General features: G+C 30.0%; 1 protein-coding gene across 1 annotated transcript; it reads right to left on the reverse strand.

Annotated features, from left to right (window-relative positions):
• Positions 1-679: 679 nt before the first annotated feature.
• On the reverse strand, positions 680-25,493 carry LOC147079177 (synaptic vesicle glycoprotein 2B-like). Its single transcript, XM_085953980.1, has 11 exons — positions 25,061-25,493; positions 21,814-21,870; positions 16,312-16,473; positions 14,624-14,786; positions 13,450-13,571; positions 11,949-12,190; positions 9,792-9,994; positions 8,271-8,521; positions 3,350-3,509; positions 2,106-2,233; positions 680-1,861 (listed from the first exon to the last, which is right to left on the reverse strand). The coding sequence occupies exons 1-11, from the start codon at positions 25,062-25,064 to the stop codon at positions 1,806-1,808; spliced, it is 1,548 nt and encodes a 515-aa protein (XP_085810106.1). The 5' UTR covers positions 25,065-25,493; the 3' UTR covers positions 680-1,805.
• Positions 25,494-27,043: the final 1,550 nt, after the last annotated feature.

The raw sequence follows: 27,043 nt of genomic DNA on the forward strand, positions 1-27,043 counted from the left end.
AGTAGGTAATAAAAAATAAGCACAGGTAGTGTCTTTCAACGAAGACTTGGGAGCAAACCCTGTGAATTAGCATTTCAAACAGTATAAGTACACATCGGATATTGATTTATTATATAAATATGTGTAATCACACCCCTCTCATTAAATTGTTTTTGTTGGCAGTAGCTGTGATAAATTTGAAGTTTTTTTTTTAATATTTACTTTACAAGCAAGTACCTAAATGAAAATATTATGTTCTATTATTTTTATTAAAAATCTACCTATAATAATAATAATTAATTAATGGTAAATAAAGTAAAATTGTAAGGAATAATTAATTATATTGCAATCGGTTGGCGTTACTCTGACAAAATAATTATAATAATATTACAATAATTATTATTTTATAAATCTCATATCTCAAGTTATTACGTTTTCTCAAAGGTAATTTTTCAGTACATTCTATTTAACTGCATGTAGGTACCTCTCGTAATTACAGCTGTCACTTGATCATCACCCATAACATTCGATTCTTGACTCTACCCGAAGCGAACCAATCGTCATTCTGCACTGCTTGACAGCAGCTTCACTGATGGAATGAGGAATTAATAGATACAAAATAATACACAGTCGTCATACTTCAGATTTTTTATTTCATCACAATCATAAATACTTATTTTAACATAATATAAATATATTCATGCCAATCGCAAAAATTCATAATAAATATGTTCCGAATTAAAAATAGTTTATAATACACCTACTTATACTATAACTATGGGAAAAATATTATTTATTTACAGCTTGAGGACTATTAGGATTTTGGCACCAGCCTTTAAAGCTAAATTCTCTTTGTACAATAATTATTATACTATTTGTAATACCAATCATTATATGGATATTAATTTGTAATAATAAATAAACACGGAGCATAATGCAAGAGCAATGATTTAACATTATATTATAATATATGAGTCTATGAAACAATGATAATAATAATTTGATAATCCTAATAAATAATTTAATACCAATTAAATGACTGTGATTAAAAGCATTAAAATAATACATTTATCTTGTCAGTATTATTAATAAGATAAATATTGTCAGGTTAAAGATAAAATTCACTAATATACTAATTTATGAGATAATTTCATGTTATCTATTATCTATATTGATTAAAATAATAATATCCTCAATAATTCATTTTAAATAGTCATTATTTATGGACAAAGTACGTACATACCAGATCTTTTAAGATTTTCCATATGAAACGGAAACTTTTCATTAATTTCAAACATTTTATATTTTTGTTGAACATTTTAAAATGCCATAGATAATGAGTTTTATCTTTAAACTGATTAATTACAAAATATATAACAATATAATTAATTATGTTATAGTTTCATTCGGTCAATAATGATATGAATTAAACAAAAATGTAGGAATGTTATTAACGATGTTTTTCCTACTTATTTTCAATATACAAACAAAAATATAGTATGAAATGAAATGAACGTATTATCGATTCTTACGGATTACTATAGGAAAATAATAATTACCTAGTCTATGTATAAATAATTAAATACATAAATAATATAATGTTCACACAATATTTAAAAATATTAATTTAAAGTGTTCAAATTCAATAAATTAATATATTATGTACATCGATTCCACACATTTGTAGATACAAATAATAATTAGGAAAAATGAAGAAGTAGAATTGTAACAAACACTAATTTAACTCTTAGAAGACCAGGTGTAGTGTTGTCGACGAAAGTTGAGTGATTATTGTAAACCTACATAGTAGATTTTGAGTATTTCGCCTAATCCAAGGCATCTCCGCCTGTTTTCGGCAAGAGAATACACAGGAGACCGCTTACTGTAAAAGGACAACATAAAAATGATTAATATATTTTATTACAGCTATGGATTCAAAATTCAAATATATCACAGTAAGTTATATTCGAAACTTCGCTTATTTTAATCCGTTATGAGGTGAGGTCAAATTAAATTGTAATTTGTAAAATCATTTTTAAATATTTGGATATATCCTTCAAACTTAATTTACACAAAACCATGAATCATACGAAGTACGTGGTAAGTAGGTTAATAAAAATACTTACTGAATAACATGGCAGAGAAAAGAACGATTGGAATGACGCAGTTGAGATCCACTAAATAGCCAAATATCAAATTTCCAATAAGACCACCCCCTCGTCCAGCCGTAAGGGAGAGTGCTGCGGCCATTACCCTGGAACAGACACATTACTAATTTATTTTTACTGTCAATAATAATTCTGAATCTACAAGCAAGTAAAATATTCGAAATCTTAACATGTTATTATTGAATCAAAAATAAAACATAAGTAAATGTAATTAATGAGAAAATGCATCATCCCATGGGACGTCATCGCATATTATTGTCGTTTTTTATGGATGATGGCGTGATGCTACGAAAGCAGTCTATGCACTGCAAACAGACCATAGACATGGTAAGAGTCTCAGAGCGTGGTGCTTTACCGAGAATATGCATAGATCATGGCCCCCAAATCCTGAAGCGGGCCCCCAGGCTAGGATGTTTGGCGGGTCCCCCTACCTACCGCTAAAGGTAAAGGCAGTGTGACGCGCTGCAGTGCCGTTTTCCAAATGGTGTAGGTACGCGGTAAAAATAAGGTGTATTTTTAGCGATTTTTTTGCATGTACATCCATTTGAATTATGTATTTGTCGAGTATCGGTACATAGTTAAAAATCACAATCGTACAACCAAGAATTTTAAATCTCCCGCCACGCCGGGCACTTTCTGAGCCCGGGCCCCCAGGCTAGAGCCCAGTCAGCACCGCCTTGTGGGGCCCAAGGTATAGTAGGTATTGCGTTTGCCTTATATGTACATAATAATATGTACTATGAAGATATGTATGTAACAATTTCAATGTAAACATCATTCAGTTAGAAACATGGAACACAAATAACATTTATGTAGACAAAGCAATATATTTAAAATATAATATATACCTACTAATTATATCAACCATTGACATCAAATTATAGGATCTTAGGTAGGTATATACATAATCTCAATATTTAATAAAAAAAGAATTTATGCATGTTTGCAATGTATGTATAGTTCATTTTTCAGCCACATAAAATGCGTTTGCAATATGCTCCCTTATTGTAATATAAGTATGTGTCAATTTTCGATCACATCCATCTAAATACATCTGTCTACGGAAGAATGTACAATGGCTCTTTTATTCTTCATAAAGTTTCCATGAGTTAGACGTCAAGGCCCAAGGGATTAAAATTACTCGGTAATTAAATGTAAAGATATTCGAGGAAAATATAGTTTTTTTATTTTAAATTTATCACCTGAGATTTGTCGGGAACAGATCTACCATGACACAGTATACAAGACTTATGCCAAGTGATGTCAGAGCTTCAAATATACAAGACAGGACCAGATTCTGGTCGGCAGATTGCACAAAGTACAGCCCGATTGTGACCGCAGCAGCAACCACCAAAGAAACGACTGGAAAAAAATAACATCAAAATTTTACAAAATTATGTTTGTACGTACATATACCATTAGTTTTTCACACATATAATAATATGCAGAAGATACGCACGCTCTCTCTATGCATAAAGTTTAAATAAAACTGACGAGACCCTTTCAGAGAGAATTAGACTTAGGTATTTAATTACGTTATTATCATTCTTAAATCAAATGAATTATTTGTTGAATGAAAAATAGTTTATTTTAGGATTTTTCTAATAAATTTATTTAGAATTCTCTTCCAACTTATTTATTTTAATAAAGAATACTTGAATAAACAATGCTTGGACTTGCGAAGTGATTTATTATGGTATTATTTTTACATTAAGTTGAGGAAAAAATGAGAACGGTGATAATACCAAAACCGAATAAAATGCTAATAACTCCTTCATCTAAGAAAAATAATAAATAATAATACTTCTAGGAAGTAACCTTAAAATAAAGTTCATATTTGACAGTGAAAACATAATATCAGTGGGTAGGTAATGCAGACATTGGTATAGTTTATGGCTGGCAAAGTCATTTGGTACTTTCTTAAATTACAGGTAAGCAAGGACAATAGAAAAGAGTCATTATTTAAAACAATGCAAGGCCACTAGCGGTCAACTGTAATTGCATACTAAGTACTAAACTCGAGTAACTAAGTAAGTAAGTAGTGATTTTTACCAATGTTAATCTTTTCATTGAAAAATCATCTGTCGCCACGTAGACACTAAGGTCGCCACATTGTAACTCCCTCATGATCTGTGTTGTATTCAAATCAAGCCTACACTTTATATATAAAATTAAATTTGTTCAGAGAAATGTAACTCGGAATGTTATCTAAATTATTAGATTCATTTACGGCCAGAAATATTTATATCATCTTCATCATTGAAAAAACCACCACCTGTTCCGAACCAAAGTGGACGTTTTCCGATTCGGTAGATAACCCATTTCAAATAATATATCAAATTTAACATTGAATTATAAAACCATTACCTACTATGTATGCAACAGAGAGAGAAAAATGGATTTATGACATGTGGATAAATACTATTTTAATATACTTTTCCTGGGATTGGTTGATGGCCACCATCAGACAAACAGAAAGATAGAAGAAATAATATTTTAGCGATTATACTAACGGTGCGTTATGCATTTCATCGGTCGATTATGGGTTCAAATCTCGCAGACTAGCTAAAATGTGGTTCATCTTATGCAAAAATTATGATTTACCCTTAGATTATGATTTACCTAAAGTTGAAAGGACGTTCTTATTCGCGTATGTCTTCTCAATGTCAGATAGGTAGTAGGAAAACATTATTAAAACCGAACATACTAATATTATGTAGTTTGAATAGAATACAGATCATTGTAACATTTTTTGTATTCATTGAATACGGAAATTTGCATCTAAAATTTACAAGTACTAATGCCAAGCGCACTCATTAAAATAATTACGTGTTATGATGAAATTTTTAAAACCTATTTGCTCAAAAACAGTTCAAACGCCTTTCATGCAAATTATAAAAACTGGCCTCTTCGCAGATTTTATTCTATGACTATTGTTCGAGGCCGTGTCAACTTTCGTATGAAAATTGTTTACCCATACTGAATATTAATGTTATTAATTTTATATTATGTTAGTTATCGGTGGACAGATGTGAAAATAGCAAAGATAATTTAATTATGTTTGTCAAATTTATTTATTTTAGTAACTTTTCCCACAATTTCATATAATCCCAACACCGGTTTCGCTTATGATGATTTAATCGAATTCCAATTTATATTTTTAAATTAAAGAAAAAGTTCAATATTAGTTAAAATCATGTTACTTTTTACGAGAAATATCTGGTCTTTTTATCAAACTATTAGGCCAAGCTCTGTACCCAAACACACACTGAAAAATCTATATATTGTGAATTTTTTAGAAGTGTAATTCGGGAAACGGACAATAATTTATCACTAGTTTTATTATTTATTAGCTGTTTTTGTCAACGACTAGTACATGTAACAGCCTTATACTTTCAGTTCAAAGCGAAGGTTTTTGACTAGGTAATAGGAGAAGACTATTTATATGAACGTTTGGTTTGATAACAATTATGTTAGAGAAGCTTCATTGGTAACCATAGAAAAAAAATTCTCCGCGTTAGAGAGGCTTTGTAAATAATAATAAAACAATAGCGGATACTATCGACGTATTGCTTTGATTACTTACACCTACCACTATTTTTGACATTTATTATTTTTAGTCTAGTAACACGTATTACACGCGTAAAGCGTATTTTAGGCAAATACGAGTGTATGGATGGAGTGCAATACTAATTCACAACAAACTAACTTCACCATTAGCCTTATTAAATATTTTAGGTTAAGGTTCATAATATCTTTAGGCTGAATCTTAATGTAAGATTATTTTTTCCATGTGTGACCATGAAAAAAATGAGAATTTTATTCAATCACGTATTTAGAAAGCGGAGATGTAGTTTAGTACATCACGGGAGCGATATATTTCATGAAATATTTATCACTATTATTAAAAAGGTTTTGAAAATATGCAGATATGTGAGCTACCTACATAATATTATATAAAAAAATTATTTACATAGTAATGCTATTATAATATTGAACAGTATTTTCATTTTATTAGACATTAAAATGCATTATATGACCAAAATAATAAATTATTAGTTATATAAATAAGTGAGTACCTACCTACCTACAATAAAATAATTTAAATCTTCACACATTTATTTTAATACTCCCTTAACATTTGTTTTGTAATTGTAAAAATTATTAAAGAACTTACCTAATAAAGAATTAATTATTGTTCTACGTTGCAGTCATTTTTAATCTAATCTGTGAATTGTTTTACTGCTTTTTATTATGTATTAATTACTGTATCATGTTTTTATGTCTATGTTTTGTTAAATGCATTTTTATTATTATTGCTGGTTATTTATAACATTAAGTAGGTACCCAATTAAAATAAAATTTATTATTCCAATAAAGATAAAGATTATCTCATTATCACAGAAAATGCAGTTTCCGTTTTTTTACTTCAATAAATGTAATCTCTTTAGACATGTATGTATTATACGGATACCTATCAATAATCATAAAAGAGTGGCAAAATAATGTTCATAGAAAATCGTTCGCCCCGTACAACTGAGTGCATGTGAAAATTATATTATTATAATTTATTTCCAAGATTTCTTACCATTTCATTCTTCAAGGGAATACAAAATAATAAAACAAACCTTGAACAATCTGAAGAAGCACACCGACACGTAATATTAGTAATTATTTATAGTGAAACAAAGTGATCAATATGTAATACGAATCGATGCCTCCGCCATGCACTGAAGTGCGCTATAAGACAGAAGCGCACAGAACAGAATTTTTGTGTTCCTCGGTTACAAGAATGTCGATTAACTGATACATTAGTCCATAGTGACGAATGTATTCATGAAAAAGTGCTTCACGTGCTCTGGATACCGCCAGAGAGTGCGATGCTCCTCACCCTTTGTGACAGTGCATGGATTCCGTCGCCAAGGATGATTCTCTCTCATCCTGCAGCGATGCTGCACAAATTTGCTCTATACTCAAATACTAGCGTATGATAAGATGAAGGAAGAGGAATGTCATAGTTATTTTTAATTGTCTTGAATATTGGAGTGAGTAGGAAATGTTTTTTTTATATGGTTGACAATTTGCGTGCAAATGTCCGAGTAAAATAAAACAACAAGAAGTAATAAAATTAGGCATATTAAAATAAGTAATGTATGATAAAAATTGTATAATAGATGATAATACCTAAATTAAATGGCTTAATTTCTTTACTAATTTTAGATTTCGGGTAATCTTTAAATTTATGAAATTTATTCGTTTATGAGTGGCAAAAAATTGTTGTACCTCCAATAAAAATATCATAAACATTAACCTTCAATGATAATCAGTACTTAACCATCGTAAAAAAATATACAATGACACCAGTGGCTAAAAGTGTATTGGTATTAATACCTCCATAATCCAATCATACCATAAAATGCATTACACAATGAGGAACATGCTACTGAGGTAAGCAATTTTATATGGTAAGTGCTACTGAATTAGTATTGGATTATCTGATAATAATTCTGTACCCCGAATCTCTCTATTACACTTATTTGATAGATAGATAAAATATATTTTATTAAATTTACGCACTTTTACATAAATTAGAGGATTCCCAACCCCTCTACTGAAATAAAAAAGAATTAACGTACAGAAAGAAATAAATATAAAACAACTGCAGATTTCAGACACAGAGAGTTATAATATTATATTATAAATATCTAGAGCTTCAACAAAACTAAAGGAAATTAAGAAAGCGTTTAATTATTGTGATAAAATACATAACTATGTTGATTGTAAAAGAATGTTCACTGATCTACGCTAAGGACGTTGGTCCTTTTCATAATGACTACATCAAAGTTGTCATACTTATGTCTTATGTCTATATTAACTAAATCATTTAGTTTTTCAGATTTCATGTTATAACTAGAGGAAAATAATACATAAATAAAAAAATTTAAAATAATAATATCTGAATCTGACCCCATTTTGAAATTTAAGCAGGCAAAATTCCTACAGGTAACCGGTCGTTCTATGAATAACAATAAATATTATGAATAGTTATTGATTACTGCAAATGTATAAATAATATGGATAACAGATGATACATGACGGGGTAGAAAATATTGCAATACTTACTCAGGAAGAACTTCGCACCCAATCGATGAACACACAGCGGCAGCAAAAGACTTGTCGGAATACAAGCCAGGCCGATGATCAGTGTGTGCAAGTAAACTGAGTCCTTGATGGGGTCCCCGCAGAATCCTTCGCCTCCTTCTACCGGTATGGAACTGACGTCACAGACGGATGCTGTTTCTCCAGGGAATGCAGTTTCGAACTCCTCGAAGCGGTTGAATAATTCGGGGAACCAGACCATGAGGGTGTAGTAACTAAAGAAAAGCAATATTCAAGATAAATGAAAAAATACTAAAGTTGTTTTAATGGCGTAATCTACTTCAAATCTGTGCAAATTATTTATTGGTAGATATACAGATATTATTTAAAATAAAATACGTTTGAGTTGCCGCACGCCGCTCAGTCCCCGCCGAACGCTGTCCACTCAGGCCGTACACTTAAGTATTTTAATTTGCTTCATACTAAATTCGTATTACGGTATTATTTAAGAGATATCCAAAAGTTTAAAGAATTTAACTGGATAATATCGCAAAATAAATTAATTTCGTAATAAATCAGGCAAGAGTACACGGTGCAACAGATATTATATACAAATGAAATGGTAATGGGCTGACATGTTACTAGAATACGACAAACAAATAATCAGTTGCAGGTCAAATCCAGTCATAGTGATACACAAGACCCCACCCCAGTTTCTAGATTTTTGTTAGTAAAAAAAATAGGCCAAGGAAAGGCTTAACATCTAGAGCAGTGGTCTCCAAACTCAATAAGGATGTGAGCTACTTTCAGAAATTGATATTGTCTGGTGAGCTACTTATACATATTCCATCTTTATATTTTTTTTATCATCGTCCTTTATCGTACCATACATAATATTATTATATTACTTAACATAAATTAGAACATTGGACATCCAATTAAAACGTAAAATGCGTACTTTAATTATGTATTTACAAACAAAATAATAATTGAAAAATATCTTAAAATAAGTGTGAGTAAAATTTAAAATAATTAGTGAAAAGAATGGCATTCACTTTCCTCAACAATTTTTTCAATTCTTGGTGAGTATATCAGCTGGATATCTGGGAGTATGTTTCTATATTTTCTTTTAACCACGTTTATAGTGGAAAAAATTGATTCACATACCTAAGTAGGTAGAACAAAACAATGTCTTCATTTTGAGCGCAATTCGAACTAAAATTGGATCTTTTTCTGTTGAGACGAAAGCCATACAGATTCTATAGTTGAGGCAACACTCTTAAAGGACAAAAAATAATCACATTGAAATTCTATAAATTCCAATTGTGATGGAGTTCCATCTTCTGGAAAATGTTCGACGGTACAGCTGGATAGTTTTTCAATGTCATGTCAGATTTATAAATATGAAATATCCTACGCGAGCTACCGAAAATGCCGCCGCGAGCAACCGTTTGGCGATCACTGATCTAGAGGAGCATAAATAAATAAATAAGGCATTCATCTAGCAGTTGATTGTAGTTAATATTTAATCAAACCTTCTCTCACCTTGTCGTTAATCCGAACTGAATAAGGCAAGTTAGGACCGTATACTTTCTGTGTGGTGGCTTGCAGAGAGCTTTGGTTTGTTCCCAGATTTCAGAGAAGAGCCTTCTAATATCTTTTGGTTTCCGCATGCTCAGACTTCGCACTGATTTTGTAGACTGTGAAACCACTGAAATAGCCCGGACCTTTTCTTGTAGACTTTTTACCTACAATCAAATTACAATATGATACTAAAATAATTTACATATTTATCGGGTCATAACTACATCAACTTCAACATTTGCGAATATCTACGAATTAAATACCTAAATATTAAGAGAGTTTCCCAAACTTTAGACATATGTGTACCCCTTCTATAATTTTCGTAACACTGAGTACCCCTCGTCCAAAAAAAAAATGCATATACTTTAATAACACTGAAAAAATATTTATCCCTTTTTAGTACATTCATTATAATCAATGAAAAGGATGAACTTGTTTATGTTGAGACGACAGATCATCGTTATTTGGTTCCTTGGTTATTATTGTTATTAATTTTAATCTGAGATGCGGTTCCACATCCAAAAGCTTGTTCCTTTTTTTTGACTTAATGTCTACAAATGATGAAAAAGCAACTTCTCATAGATATGAAGTTGGAAAAGGCAAGATGTATTTCAGGATGTTATCTGTTAAAACTGGATACACATGTTGCATTTGCAACCAGAATTTAAATGTTAAAGTAGGCACTCCTTATATTTATTTTTCTAGAAGCCGTCTGAAGCTAATTGCAACAATTGCTCTTCTTCCGCATGCGATAAAGCTTCTAGCATGGATGTTGTATTAATGCTTGTTGCACCAGGCGCAGCCAAAGCCCGGTGCAGCGCGTACCCCCATCAAAGTCTTCCCGTACCTCAGGGAGTACGCGTACCACACTTTGGGAAACACTGATTTAATACAAGGAATGCGTATTCAAAAAACATAATTTGTGTAATTAACGGCACATCTTTAATGGAGTGAAAACGATTTTATTGTTCTGTATTATATCAAAACCTGATTTAAAATTTCGAATGTAATTAATACCAAAACAAAATTGTTTGTATTCCTGTAGATTGATTCTACCTGCATACCCTACTGAGAAGTTTATAGAAAAATTATTCCTCAGAGTCAGATAAGAGACTTTTTTTATGCAAATAAATTTAATTTTTCATGTTACTTTACCGTATATCTAAATTTTCATAAATATAATACATAGTATTTATGGCATAATATATCGTGTCCGGAAACTTGTACGTATGCACTTCGCCGTATCACACTTCACCGTGGTATGTCGTATCGGAAATATATGGCCGTATATTAAAAACCATCCAACCTCTTTGGGTCGTATAGTACTGACATAAAATTCATGTCTAAATAAAACACGGTTCTTGTCGGTTCACAAACACTTTACAGGAAGTCAGCAGCAAACAAATTTTGAAAATAGCCGATATACTGGATTATTTGTTAGGTTAGGTTGGGTTTTCATTCTTGAATTCATGAATGTTGCCAAAATCAGTTATGAAAATGTTAATATTCATGAATCTAATAAAATTGGAGACCGTATAGTACACGGTCATCTCTTTCCGATAAGAAAGCTCACGGCAAACTGTGCCACGGTGAAATGTTTACGTAAAATTTACATGTAACCGTAATATACATATCTAGGTACTTACTCGCGGTTGTAAACACTGCGCGAGTCACTTACAAGTCGAATATTTTTAGGAAAATAAAATTCAACCGATTACCGCTCAAAACTTTTGCGTACCCCCAGGGGAAATACTGAGTTATAACAACAGTATAATATATACAGATAAATAATCATTTCCAATCCAATGTGGAGAATAACATGTCATCACATATATATATATAAGCATATTATATTCACGGCCATTTTCCCGATTCTTTAGGTACCTACTCTAAATCTAACCAAACATTGAATAATTGAATTTGACCGAGCCATGGGCTTCCTCCCATGACCTGCGGATCAAAATGAAAGGTGTTTAATCTCTGCCCTACAAATAGTAGGCGGATTACGTTAACTATATAACACTGTTATTGGGATAATCAATTACCTATGCTACACTTAGTCGAATTAACTTAGCAAATCTCGATTAGGTACCGTTAAATAGGCTTAGAATAGCTTACCGGGTAGTTATCTGGCGCGTCTCCTGTATTTTGATGGTAGATATCTTTCAACACTTGCAGAGCATCATCATAGTCTCCGCATTCCATCATGAACTTGGGACTCTCAGGGAAGGCGAATAGCCAAATGGCAAGAAGTAAACTGGGGATGGCGCATACGGCTACGAAGAGATTCCAAGAGTCGAAGATGAAGTATTCAGACTCATATCTTAGGCCCATCAATGGAATTATTCCCCAGGCAATCACTGAAAAGAAAACAGCAAAACTTTAATGATTATTAATTCTAATGGATTTAAGTTTTGTACTATTCCATTTGAGTCGTTTTTTGCGACCCGGGTTTCGCTTTTCAGCATCTTCAGATACTAGATAGATCATTAGTACTAAAAATAAAAATACTACACCCAAGAGGTGTAAAATCGTCAATTCTAGTAAAAATGGTAACCTCTTGGAAAATAATGGAGTTAACTAATGAGATATTATTTTCTATTTTTTATAATATTTTTTTAATAACATATAAAAATTCACAAATAAACCACCTTATATGATATAGGTAATATATTTATTGTTTTTATATAAATTTTTATTGTTTATTAGTAGGTACTAATGATCTATTATTAGGTTTTGACGTTTTATTATAATGTGCTTATCAATTGTATTATTGTTAAGAAGATAGGGGGGTTTTTTACTAACACTTCAACTATTCATGATTTGTTTATTATATTTTTTATTGTGACCCTTGACTTGATAGGTAGGTAATACCTACTTTATTGCATTGATTTACTATATACGTTAGAGTTAAGAGTGCTCGTAGTCAGTGTGTGTTTGCCTTTGGCGAGTATACACAGCGCCTGAAGATGCCGAAAGGTGAAACCAGGGTTGCAAAAAACGACTCATATGGAATAGTATAAAACTTAAATCCATTAGAATTTCAATTCAAATTCCATCAGTACCTTCGGTCGATGGTATTAATATTTAATGATTATATTTAAATAACTACAAAAATAGGTGATAAATTTAATATAAAACAAAACTTAAATTTAATGCCACTTTTTTGGTTTGATTGTGGACATAATAATATTACAAAGAAAGAGAAAAAAATATCTGGAACAAGATTGTCAAAATATCATTTTTATACAAATTTGCGATAATAATCAATGTTCCATTTTCAGCATCACAGGTGACAATGTGAAATAATTTAACTTTAATTTTACTCCGCTCGTGGTACCTACTAATATATTTATTGCTTATATTATACTTCAAATGAAATAAATGATAAACTATTTGCAGTAAATGTATAATATTGGATATTGAAAAGAAATATAAGTTGTTAAATATTATGAATGAAATTTTCAACCCAAATTTTCACTCAATGCAAACATTCAGCTTATTCCATTAAAAGTATAAGCAATTACTAGCACTATGATCAGAACTCAAGATTTCATGCCTAGATAGCATTGCATTGACCATAGTGTATGTTTAAAATACAATATATTTTATAATTTACATGGCAGCAGGATGATTCCAACAGTCCAGAACATTTCCATCCAGCAGAGGATCTTCTCTCTGTGCTTGGTAGGCTGGAATTCTCCTAAGTAAGGGAAGCAGATTCCCATAGCTCCAGCAACCCTAGGAATAAAATTATTTTTAAGTCAATTTTCTAAACCAATTATTTACTTAATTGCCTCTTATCAATAATATTTTATTATTTTGCTCAAGTTCATTTCAACCATATTATATTATAATAAACGTGATTTTTGACTTCGATTTCGACTTTTGATTTCTAATATTTTTATAAATTAAGCAATGGCAACCTCTTTGATTATATATAATGGCGTAAAGTCATAAGAAAAAAATGTTTAAACAAGAATTTATACTTTATCGTATTTTAGATTCTTACTATGGCTACTCTTTTGATAATAATGTATGTATTTACTGATTTTTGCTACATAGAGTCACATTAAACGATACATTTAAAAATATCGCCCCTAAAAAGCTAACTAAACTGATGACTACACTTGTTGAAAAGTTAACTGTTTGAGTAAATACCTACATTGTTCACAAGATTAAAAATTTATTTAAAAACATGTACAATTTTAAATCTAAATATACAAAAATCGGTGTGTGTACGTGCGCACGTTAGAAATTATACTTCTTTGGCGTAACAAAACAAAAACAAAACTTGTGATAACCTAAATTCTTCGACTAGCTCTTTATTATCTTTTAAATTACACACTCAAGAAAATGGGCCGCTTATTGGAGCGCCGTTGGTTTATTTCTATACATTTTAAGTTATATTACTAAATTATATAATTATTTCTCGTTGTTTTTAATTTTAAAGTAACAACTGTCACTCTGACTTTTAATCGTTTGTTTACGTAAGGAGTTGCAAATGGCCGACATTAATAAATTCGTTAGCAAGGCCTAGGCAACGGAACAATTCTACTATCAAACTTGCGTCTGTATACAGCTGAATGTTTCGCAGCTAACTTCATACTGTCACGCACTTTCGTAACGGTGTGCGCGCGCAGCTCTCAATTTCACTCTCTACCAAACGCCACAAAAGATGTATAACCTTAAAAATAATATTTTTATCACAATTTATCTAAATAATAATAATATCCATATAACTCTCAAAATATAAAATTATTAAATGTTAGTAAAATTAAATTAAATCTTACGCAAATCCGTTGAAGAATCTAAAGCAGAGGAAGATGACAAAGTACTGTGATACTGAGGAAGCTACTCCGCAAATTGCATCCATGAGAAGTGTGGCAATCAAGACCACCTTTCTTCCCTTCGTGTCAGCCAGGCAGCCCCAGAAGTAGGAACCCAACACCATACCTGAGATGAATAATATACATTTAGCATTGAGTTTATTCATTGGACGCAATATGCTTATATTTTTGTGATTGGAGATCATTTTTTAAAAAGTAATTCAATTTCGTGCGTTTTATTATAATCATAGCGACAGGTCATAACTGGATGGACACTGGTAGAGTTAGATTGTATGCTGTTAACAATGTCCAATGTACAATGATACTATGACTAGACCAAGGTTCCTAATAATAAAAAAAACATTTAAAATTGCGATTGCATTGGTTAGAAAAAATAAATTCTTTTGAACCCTCAGTGGTGTCTCTGTTACAGTAATTAGGACTCTTTTTTTGCGTTTGAATGGTTAGGACTAATTATATGAATTTTAAAATTAATTTTGATCATATTGTTTTCAGTTAATTTTTACTAGTGAAGTTATGAAAACATAAATTATATTATTGTGTATTGACAAGTACTTACTCAAGGAATATATTTCTTTTATATGCATACCAATGCAGTTCTATTTGCCAATATTTTTAATTTATTTCATTGTCAACGTATGGAAAGAATAAACAAACAATATAAATTATGCAATTATTCTGACGACGCATTTGTGCATTTTGATGGCAGTTATTTATCATGGTTTGGTTACTAAGTTATGAGACGACAAGATAAATATCACTTCACTTATTTTTATAATTTGAATTGATATATTTTATTTGTTTTAATGCATAATTCATAAGATTATAATATGTAATATTTCGGGAACTACGCAAATTTATAAATGATTTTTGTTAGGATTTTTTGGTTAATTAATATGTCCAAAAATTAATGTATGAGGTAAAATGTCACAGTTTCTATTAAAAAATAATTATGTTTCTCCCTCGGATCTTCACCGGTATTTCTCATGCGTGCGGTTAATTAGATTCTAAAGCATAATTTAAAAAGCGTTGTCCTTTTAAAATGGTAACCATTACCTACTAAATGTTTGATAAAATCTGCTTAAAAAATTACAGAACTTTGCTAAGTATTGAGTAAATTGCCATTTTCACATGGTTATTTTACAGACCTTTTGTTATAAATAATGGACGAATAACAATTTTGCTAACCCTTTAGTATAGGTTCTTACTTTGGACCGAGCACAAATTGAAAGAGGATATAATGAATACCTGATATGGAAATCGAACTAGCACCCTCAATTTCAAATAATGGCAGTTGTATATGTGCACACTGCATAGTGTGGACAAATATATTTTAATTAGATCGTATAAAGTATTCAGGCTTGTCCTTGTTTCCGCTCGATCTTTCAGTGATGTGATACGTTTATGACAATTCCTCAAAGTAATTCTTTATGTATCTGGCACAAAATAAATTCTGATTCAATTGTTATTTTAGTTAATTACTAATTCATGGATCTTATTGCTAGGAAATTTTACTAGGAATTATTATTGTAATCTTGAAACCGCTAAAAATTGTGTCAAAATTTCGAAGTTTTTGGTTTACGTCTGAAATAAGTGGATATAAAGTAAAAAAGTAAAAAGAACACATTTACCAAGCATAGGTGTAGCTGTTAGAAGCCCTTTGTCTTCTGAGGTCATCTGGAAGTCGCATTGCGCTGAAGGAAGAACGAAGGAGATGATTGTGATACCAATAGCAGTGTTGGCATAGATCAGTCCGCATACCGTTAGCAAGAGATAATGGAACTTGCCAAATCCTGCGAAATATAAAAATATTCTCATTAACTATCGTTATTTCAAGCAATATTAACACACCTTATATATATATAAATATATTATATTCAAATATCATGTTATAATAAAATTGTGTGTAACAGTTCTAAAATTCACAAACAAATTATTTGTGTGTGCGTTTTTTTAAATATAAACTGGTCATAACCAAATGATTTATTTTCTCAATGAACCGGACATGGTAATTTTGTCAGAAAGTTTTATCCTCTTGGTATAATAGAATATCCTAGGTACTTGATTATGAGATGAATTACAAGATACTCATCGCATCCAAATGTCAGCGGAAAGGAAAGAGCTTTTATTTAGTTTCCACGAGGGAAGATATCTGAGCTTTCAAAAAAATATCTCGATTTTACTCCGGTAAGATCGCTTTTCACCAAGACTTGCTCATAATAAATTGAATAAATCATCAACGATCTATTTTATGCCAACCAATAGTTTGAAAGATGGTTCCTAAAAATTTCTCAGTACAGCTTTAATGGGCGCTTAACCGTTTTTATGGAATTTCCCGATTATATGCGATCCCTCAACTAGTTATAAAAAAAGTAAAATAATACCAACTGACATATAGGTATAAACATCTTCATAGAATATCTATTTTACTTTATTTAAAAACAAATTGGATATTTAAATAAGTTGTCACTCTAGCAACTGTTTCATTGTTATTTCTTTTTCATTGATGTAATGGTTGAGTTAAGACGATTTGACAAGTTATGAATTTTATATTATTGTCAACTTATGTGTTTACAGTCATTTAGACCTTAAAGTATACCTCTATTAGATTAATTTCATACTCATAATGTTTATACACATAATAAATACTAAACTAAACTCTTAGCCACATCAGTGAAATGTTTTACTTATATTCATAAAAGTTATATTATATGAAATAGTGAGTTTACAAATTAGCGCCATATTATCCACCAATTAACAATGCACTCATCATTAATAAAATTATATTATTATTATTATTTGAAAATTTGTCTAGTCATTGCTGATAGGCTTCCGGAGAGTGATTTAACTCTGCAAATATTTAACTTTTCGTGGCAATATAGCTTAACTGAAATGATAAGAAGCATAATAGGTACCTATAATGTTTGTGAAATGATAAAAATAATTCATTATGTGTATAATAATATTATGTGGAGTCTGTATAAAAAGCTTTGAATGCCGCGTGATTACACGGCTTATTTCTACGGTACGTTGAAGTTTGCGTTTACGTTAAAATATCAGTAAACAAGGCAAGCAGCTTCTAGAAAGATAATATTATGTTTAAGTAATATTAAAAACCGGAAAATATTTACAAACCTACTAATATATTTCAGGATGCCGGAATTCAGTAAACAATGCATAAATATACTTTAAATAGAACCAATACTTAAAAAGTAAAAATTATAATGATTGTAATTACTAACCATCAATAGATTCAAAACACTCCAATAACCAACGAGATATCTTTAAAAGAATGTTTTCGTGACCTACTACTTTGTAATGAAAATATGTATACGTTATTCGCGTAATTAACCACTTATCTTCTCGACTTTTGATTTATTTGCGAAATAAAACGAAAGATTATAATCAATTGTGATAATGATTGTAAAATACTTTTTAAAGTTATTTATACGACTATAATTTAAAAATAGCACGTGTTTTATTATCATATAAATGGTTTTCTGAGAAAAGTTGGGTACAATACTATGACTTTTATATCAATATCTCGATTTGATTTTCTCTAATTCAAATTTTCATATTATATTGAAGAATAAAAAGAAAGTATTTTGTCGCATAATATTATAAGGATAATACGTTATAAACTTTGCTTTATATTGTATGATGTACATATATAAACCTTGATCAATAAAATATCCATCTGAATAAGAAACTATTCTTTCTACTACCACTCCCCGAATGTTAGCGGTTAATTTACATTCTAAGAATCTTTGGTGGTTAAATTTTCTCAAACAAATTAGTCATAAGTATCTAATAAATTAACATCAGAATACTTATCGGAGGAAATGTGTCGCAAATGTAGGTGTTTTTGTTATTAAAAGCAGGGCCACATTGATGTTGGGGTTATTGGGACTTCAGTTCATTGCCCCCGATTTGATAGACCCTCTGAGCTTGTAAAGCAAATGTTGAAAATAATTGATATAATGAAATGATAATTGATTTTTTAAAATTACGTTTCAATACGTTAATTTTGTGGTGCCCGCAATACATGTTAGCCTAGGGCACTATCAAGCGTAAATCGAATCCTGATTAAATGCGTATCCAGAAATTTGTACCTAAACAGTTCACCGTAGGACACTTATTTGTGCGCCGCAGTACGTGAAACATGAGTTCGTGTAACATTTAATAAAATGACGAGTTCTTCGTTGAACATTTCACCGTGGAATACATTTGTAGGTATGCTACAACATGTGGAGATATCTTTACTAGGTTAGGTTAGGGTTAATCTAATTGGAACAGTACTATTTGCAAACTATCGCCGCATTTTGTAAGATACCTTCAAATGTATTCCACGGTGAAATGTTCAACGAAGAACTCGTCATTTGATAAAATGTTATACGAACTCAAGTTTCACGTACTGCGGCGCACGAATAAGTGCCCCACGATGAACTGCATACGTACAACTTACATGTAACCGATTAAATGTGTTTAAATATCTTAAGTAACTACAAATATTGGTAGTCTATAAGGTAGGTACGTAGTTTAAATTACAAGATTCAAGTCGCATTTTCTCCGCAAGTTTTTCGAAATTCTTGCAAAACCCTGGTTGCGAGTCATTTTCCTAAGTAAAAAATCTGGTTACGGTCCTTTTTGCGATACATATCAATATAATGCAGATAACTTTCATCATTTTGCAGTTAGTAGGCACTTTCGTGGAATACTTTTCAAATATTATATATTTAAATTAATGAAGGGATGTAATCATTCTCAAATAAACATAATGGATTGCTGTTTTGAAACATGCATGTCCTTTATCTGACGTCATTATAATTTGTGTTCTTTGTGAAAAAACTATTTTTATCCATATTATCAAAAAAACAACGCTTGTTTTTTTAGATTAAGTCGTACAAATAATAATTACACTGCAACTGTTTTTCATTATAACGCGGTTATTTTTGGAAATGTAAAGTCTAGTTGCTTGTTTATAAGTGTAAAAATAATTGTTGTTTAAATAGGTCTCATCTATCTTACGTAAGAGGTAATCAGAGAAAAGCAAGTCGCAGACCGACAGGGCAATTTATCTTTGCACAAAAGTGGCAGTGCGACGTCAAATAATTATGTTGACAGGTAGTTTAAGATAAGAATAGGCTTAACTTTTGAAAATAGTTGCTTCTGTTTATTATAAACAAATGGCTTTTCATTGACATCAAAAATATGGTAATAAATAATATCAATTTTATAGTCAGGCTTCCTGCAAAGCTAATTTGAGAGAATTGCAATGGATTGTGGAACTGCCGATGGTTCTGAAATAAAACTATGAACTATTTTTCAATATTATAATGATCACTGACATCTCTGTTGACAATCAAAAAATACATTTTTCCCATTCATTTTATTAGTTCTGATATTTTATTTTACAAAATTGAGTAGTGGCATTTTAGTCAGGACAAATGTTTTTTTGTCTTACTACAAGATTGTCATTTATGTGATTGTGGAAACCGAATTAAAAATATATTTTATTGTAATCTGCACACAACATAAGATTTTGTGATTTTTGAATTGGTGAAGAATTGGGAAATTGGTATTAATATGTTAGTTAAAATTCCTTTTATGAAAAAATATCAGTAGATTTTGCAATAGTTAAATTTGGCGATTACGGTTAACCAATAGCCTTGAAATTCTGTGTATCCACATATTTAAACAATAATATAATTTATATGGATTATTATCAATCATTACAATACATGACATTTAAGTGTCCCGACTAACCTTTATAAAAATAAAGGAATAACATTTATTGTGAAAAAATAGAACATCTACCGTAAATACAAGATGTTTAGTGACCACAACGAAGAATGATGAAATTGGATAACCATTTAAAAATAAATATATTCATAATTACAGATTCTACAAAACTATAAAAAATAAGTAGTTAGCGTACTTTTGCGTTGTAATGAGCCACAATATAATGAAATATTTATAGGATATTTGTATGTTCTTGGTTTTAATTAGCATATATATCGGGAAATAATTATCATTTTATTATAAATTTTAATAAGTTCCGTAACAAATAAGTATATTAATTTTTTTTTATTCTACAAAATATGTTTCATTATTTTTTTTCATTCATCATTTCAATATCTTATGGGCATAGATTTCACACTATGAACTTATTGATATAGGTGGGGACTGGGAAGATACCTATGGACTTATCTTTATTATTTTAATCAGACATGTAAAAATTTGATTAGGTATGTATTTTGACATTTTGTATGAAATGTTGAGTAGGTGGATTATTTACTATAAAAATCCATGTCATTGTTCTATCATTTTGATTTTTTTAACAAATATTTCAATTATAAATATTATTATATAACTTTATTTGGATGAGTAGTGAATATTGATTTATTGTAGATATTTAACAATGTCAGGATAATGTTTTGATTCAGATTTCTTAGGTGAACATTTTTGTTACAAAACGCATGCAACTGAAAGCATTAGGTATGCACCTGCAGGAAATAATACGTTGGTATTAATAATATTATAATATTATATACCTTAAATATAAGATATTCTTAAGTTTCAACTCAATACAAAAACAAAGCAAAGACGACAATGTTTAAAAGTATTTAGGAACATATTGAATATTTATATACTGTTTACTAAACATAGATAAATCAGTGTAAAGTTGTCATACTGTATCACTATGATCAATCGTTCACGCTACATATAGAATTGTTATCTCTCATTATCTGGCGGGATTATAATACACAGCCAATAGAAAGGTATAATAACACTTTAATAAATATTAAAAATAGTAAAAATTTCATTGGTAAAATAATTAACTGTCTTTAACTGCATATAAAATAACTAATTTACCTCCGTAAACTAAACTAATTGATACCTTAATTATTGAATCCAATATTTATGTAATGGACAAAAAACAAGCCTCTTCAACGTCGATAACGACTGAATTTATAATATAAAACGTCATATAATATTAACACATATTTAGATATACATACAAAGAACTACGATTTTTTTAAACTTTATAGTCACCACGATAATAATATGTATTGTTAATAAGTTAATATTAACGTGTTGCATTTTACAATTATTAATTTATTGATACTTACCAGTCGATGTTATGGCGTTCTCGAACGTCGCGCCATGCTCCACGAAATCAGCCAAACCTAAAACAATTAACAATAATACTATATTTTCGTGTGATATAATATTATAACAACAGAATTTATTATTATTTTGTTGTAAAATTTCACTGTTCACATACCTATGCATTTAATAATACTAACACTATATTAAAATGATATGTAATTTAATATTTCTTCATATTCTTCTTTCTTTCTTTTGATAATGTCCGAACCTAATAAGATCATAAATGAGTCTCCATAGAGTGAAGGTTTGTATAATTGTGAGAAATGGATGTTAGCCACTTACTCAACATAATATTAGGTTCATACTCCAAACATAACTATTAATATACCTACGTAAGTGAAAATTAAAAAAAAGGTTACTTCCTGATTTTAAATGTTATCAACATTCAGGACAATTTATTGCATAAAAAAATATGGTACACCAATGAATAACTGGTCGGATTGCTCTGAAGTGCTCAACTTTACTTACTTTGCTTTAAGCGCCAACCTACATTGTTTTCTTTATTTCTGCTGTTATACGACTACATAGTTGACATGGATTCCAAGTATTATACGTTGTATCGTGCAATGGTAAACTTTTGCATTTAATGAGTTTTACCTCTGAAACGATGATATATTATAAGATAGATAAACTGAGATAATGGAACCTGACTGAAAATTATTTACACCTCTATGCATATGCAATAAAAGGTCAATCAATCCGTGAATGTATTCATAAAATATATGATTCGGTTCGTGATCAATTTTATACTTTCCTCGAACATTGACAACATCGGATTTTTTGAAATCTAAGGGTGGATTTGTATAGCTAAAGAGATCGGCAGGGGTGGCGATGAGGAGGAATGGAGCAATAACTACACATTTATTAGATGGTATTGTTGTTCGTGCGAGTATTGTAAGTAATTCGGTGCGATCGGCTATTCATCGATACAGGAGATATAATTATAATTATTACTTTATTTTACTGAATATAATATTAATTAATGCCTTAGTTTGCTGTTGATACTTTGTGAAGGAGTATATTATTAATTAATCACACTTTTGTATGAACTTTTACTAGTTACCGAAATATTTCATAACAATGATATAAAAACTTATTTTAACGTAATATAACGACGTTGAAGTTAACGGGAAAAAATAATATTTGTATGAATTAGTAGGCATTAAGTTTGTATATACATAATATACAAAGAAACAAAACAGAACGATTTATTTTCAAAATGTATATTAAATGCCTAAAATGTTTTGTGCAAAAAGTATACAAATTGCATGTCATTATCTATGTACTCTTTGCTTGTCAAAAATGTTATAATAATAATGGCAGTTCTTTGAAATTTGCGCAAAATTTTCTCATCAATAATTCTTTATTGTCTGCATCGTTCACGTATTTCAAAAGAAAACGAGTAACCAAAATATTGACTTCATACTTCGTAGAAAAGTGTCAATGCTTGTTATTATTTAAAGAAGCATATTATTTAAAATATCTTTTTTCATACGTTAAAGTTATAACAAAGCATTACATCGTATACCTATTTACAATTACATTGCTCTGAAGTTAAAGCCAATAGAAACTTTGTTTAGTATAACTCCACAATACATATTAATTCAAAGTCATCTTTAAATGAGTAGATTAGTTTTTTATATACGCGCAATGAAGGCTATGACATCAAATTTTGAAAAATATTTGGTGCTGCCTTTATGAGGTCGTTTAGAGAATTATGCAAAGTAATCCATATTAAAGTAATGCTGTGTCAGTATTAATTTCAACTCCTTTTTTATCTATTGTTGGAAAGTTAGTTTTTGCTATAAATTATTTTTTTATCATAATTCTTCTTCTTCAATTTGTTTTGTCTGTATTTTATTTAAAAATGAATCGTAGTTATTTAATATTGTAATTCAATCCCGTTTCCTATTTTTCAAAAATTATAAAATTTATATTGTAATATAATATATCTATTATTCACTTCATTTTTAATCTCTTCGTAGGTACATACTATCACTATTATAATAAACTCAATGAAAATATATTACCAATACATTTTTCAAGAGGAAATTGGACTGCGCCGGGGAACTACAATAAAATAACACAAGATAATAATAGTACTTTATCCACATAAATGATAAATGATCAGGAACGGATTCGTCACGAAATCCACAATCTTGCCATTTAAGTAATCATTGAATACCAAAAACAGCTGCGCTAAAAATCGATAGTGAAAGTGGACAACTCATTCAATGGCTAACTCGATATAATATATTATTTATAGATATTCCTATACTAAATACTAAATACAAAATATTAAAAATTACTTATACAAATACTATTTTCTTTATACTCGATATAAAGCATAAAATACGAAGGCGTTTAGAAAGAAATGATTACTCATTATTATAATAATACTAGCTGTCCGGTACGGCTCCTCGTGTACACCGTTGTATTGTAAGTCACAATAGAACTATTTATCACTAATCTCTAGATTCTTTTACTTGCCTAGTTAATGAAAACTGGACCAAAATATGGAAATAATGCCAGAAAAATGTCTTATATAACCATGATTTAATTACACATATTATAAGGGTTGGTAAATGCTCTATTCGCTGGTGCCAATCAAGGACCATTACGCAAACAACGAGTAATAACATATAGGTTACCGAACAATCCTTATGATAGTATGAAAACGCAACGGTGCAGTGAAAATAACCTATTTAAAAACGTGGAGATGAAAATTCGAATCCTTTGGCCACATTTTAGAAAATGACAAATTAATAATTTTAGTTAATCAATTATTTTTATACAGGATAGAATAATGCCAGAATAATAACGTTTCAATATGTATATATATATATTTAAATAATATTTATTGACTGAAAAAAATGCATCAGTCGTTTGACCAATGCACACAGCCAACATCCCTTTAACATGTATAAACCTTATAGGCGATTTTTAATAGTTGTTTACAGATATTCACTAATTAAAGCTATATTAAGCACGACAATATCAGTAAATTAGATTGAATTATAATACAATTAAGTAAATAACAATATAAATATAATTTTAATGAATTATTCTATGTAGGGTTTTCAAGGGTGGTTCTTTTTACAGTTTACAACTGTGATTAACTACATAATTTATTAATAACTAATCTAAAACGTGCCTCATGATAACAGAATATTAATTTAAACAACAACTAAATAAAAGTGAACTTACCCATTTTGGCGTATTTATTTTACTTTAAATAAAATCTATGATATCACTTTATTTAAAAAATAAAATTAGTTAATTAGTTTCAATTATCCCTTCAACGGATAAGGGCTCCGAAAGAATCTCTTCTATCTGGTAACATTGTCGATTATCATTAATATATTTTTAATTAAATAATTTACTTCACCACTCACAATAGTATTAGGTATTTAAGGAAATATATTTTTATTTAAAATTAACCATAACTAATTTAAGTATTTTAAATTAGGAGATTCAAAATAATAATAAAAAGTCGTATTGTTTACACTCGCGTTCCGGTAGGTAATGAATGCACCTGCATGAATGGCACTTAGCGAATAGTGGTAATGAGTAATTCGCGGCGTCTTAAATCGACTATAGGTGGAGATGGCACGTGGTCATCTTATCAGGTGAGAACAGGTTATCAATTGAGAGAGGGGTATTTGTAGCACTAGAGGGGACCTGGCTTCCGCGTCAATGTCCTTATCAATGGCGGATTAGCAGATAACAGCAGCTGATATTATGACGTTGGATTTTAATGGCTTGTTTTTTGGATGGATCGTTGATTCGTCACCATTTATGACCATGATCATGAAACGTAATCAAACATTGCATTTACGTTTGATGATACTTACCTGTGTACCATAAAACTAAAATTTCCTAAAATTCTTACTCAGATTAGTACCTATTTGACTAAATGATGTAGCTATCTAAATCAATTGACGTACCTAATTAATTGTGTGATCTGTCATTATTTTACTGGTGAATTCCAGTATGTTGTGATATAATGACTGTTATAGTATGACGTATGTAATTATTTTTTTTAAATTATATGAAAAGATAAACTACTAAAAAATCTTTGAAATGTATAATGTAAAAATACCTATATCATTTTAAAGCAATAAAAATATTTAAGTGAAATAAAATGCAATATGTAGTTCAGGGATTAAAAGTTCTGGACATAATACAACGTGTTAAGGTATAAAAGTGGCAATAGACAGACGGCATCGCATTTTCATCATTCAGTAGGACTTAAGGTCGACCAATAGCTCTCTGGATCGTTAGGTAGAAGTACGTAGCAATGAAAGAGTGAAGAAGAAGAGTGGACGACGCAAGGAGATGCTTTCACCTAGCAATGGGACGAGAGTGGCCGATATAATGATGATATAAATGACCTATTCACAAAAATTTATTAACGAACCGGGCATATTTCATCTGTTAAGAGAAGAATTAACATGATCGGTTTACAACAATAAATAGGACTGTGCTTCGTATTTTTTCTTAAAACTCAAAATAAATGCAGTTTTGTTCAATGCGCAAAATTTTAACGAGACGTTGCAAAATTTAATATAAGCACACCAATCAATACAATATCAATTGTATTGATAGAATATGCCAGTAACATATCGAATCCATTTATGATAATCTGGTATGTGGGTAGTTGGGTTATCAATGTGTCTATTTTCTCATTCTATCTCAACGTTTCAAAGTGTGTTATTTCTAAATTTTATAATACACAATAATAATCAAAACAATCTTTGTTTATCAAAATAATGTATAAGTAATGTAAAAAAAAAATTGAAAAATCGATGAGAATTTTGAAGTGATGAAGTTTGTGATAACGTGGTATTTTATTTTTTGCCATTTTCTGTATGTTAAAAAGCTGACATAATAATTATTTTAGGCGTGAAAAGGCATTGCGTAAACTGTTGTTTACTTGAATAAAATTTCAAAAGTAAATAATGTTCCATAAATAATATAAAATAAGATAAAGTCCTTCGTAGATAACTCTTATTATAGACGCCTTTTTTATGATATATGACTGCAAATATGCTCCCATTAAATTAAAAGCAAACTATTTGCAATGTCAGTGAGATAAAAGCTCAACGACAATTAAATAAACAGCCATTTACGCATTTTATACTAAGCTAAACAGGAGTTTCCAAACTTCTCAAACACAGTTACCAGCGG

Source organism: Rhyacophila brunnea, unplaced genomic scaffold, assembly GCF_057557595.1.
Source record: "Rhyacophila brunnea isolate RB1 unplaced genomic scaffold, BYU_Rbru_1.0 scaffold_10, whole genome shotgun sequence".
Lineage (NCBI taxonomy): Eukaryota > Metazoa > Arthropoda > Insecta > Trichoptera > Rhyacophilidae > Rhyacophila > Rhyacophila brunnea.

What these genes read in the sequence shown, in the direction of transcription:
- LOC147079177 (XM_085953980.1), bottom strand. An exon ending in AGATTCTTCAACGGATTTGC is followed by an intron (nt 13,572 to 14,623) that starts GTAAGATTTAAT and finishes TTTTATTCCTAG; the next exon opens with GGTTGCTGGAGCTATGGGAA. An exon ending in ACGCGCCAGATAACTACCCG is followed by an intron (nt 9,995 to 11,948) that starts GTAAGCTATTCT and finishes ATTTGATTGTAG; the next exon opens with GTAAAAAGTCTACAAGAAAA.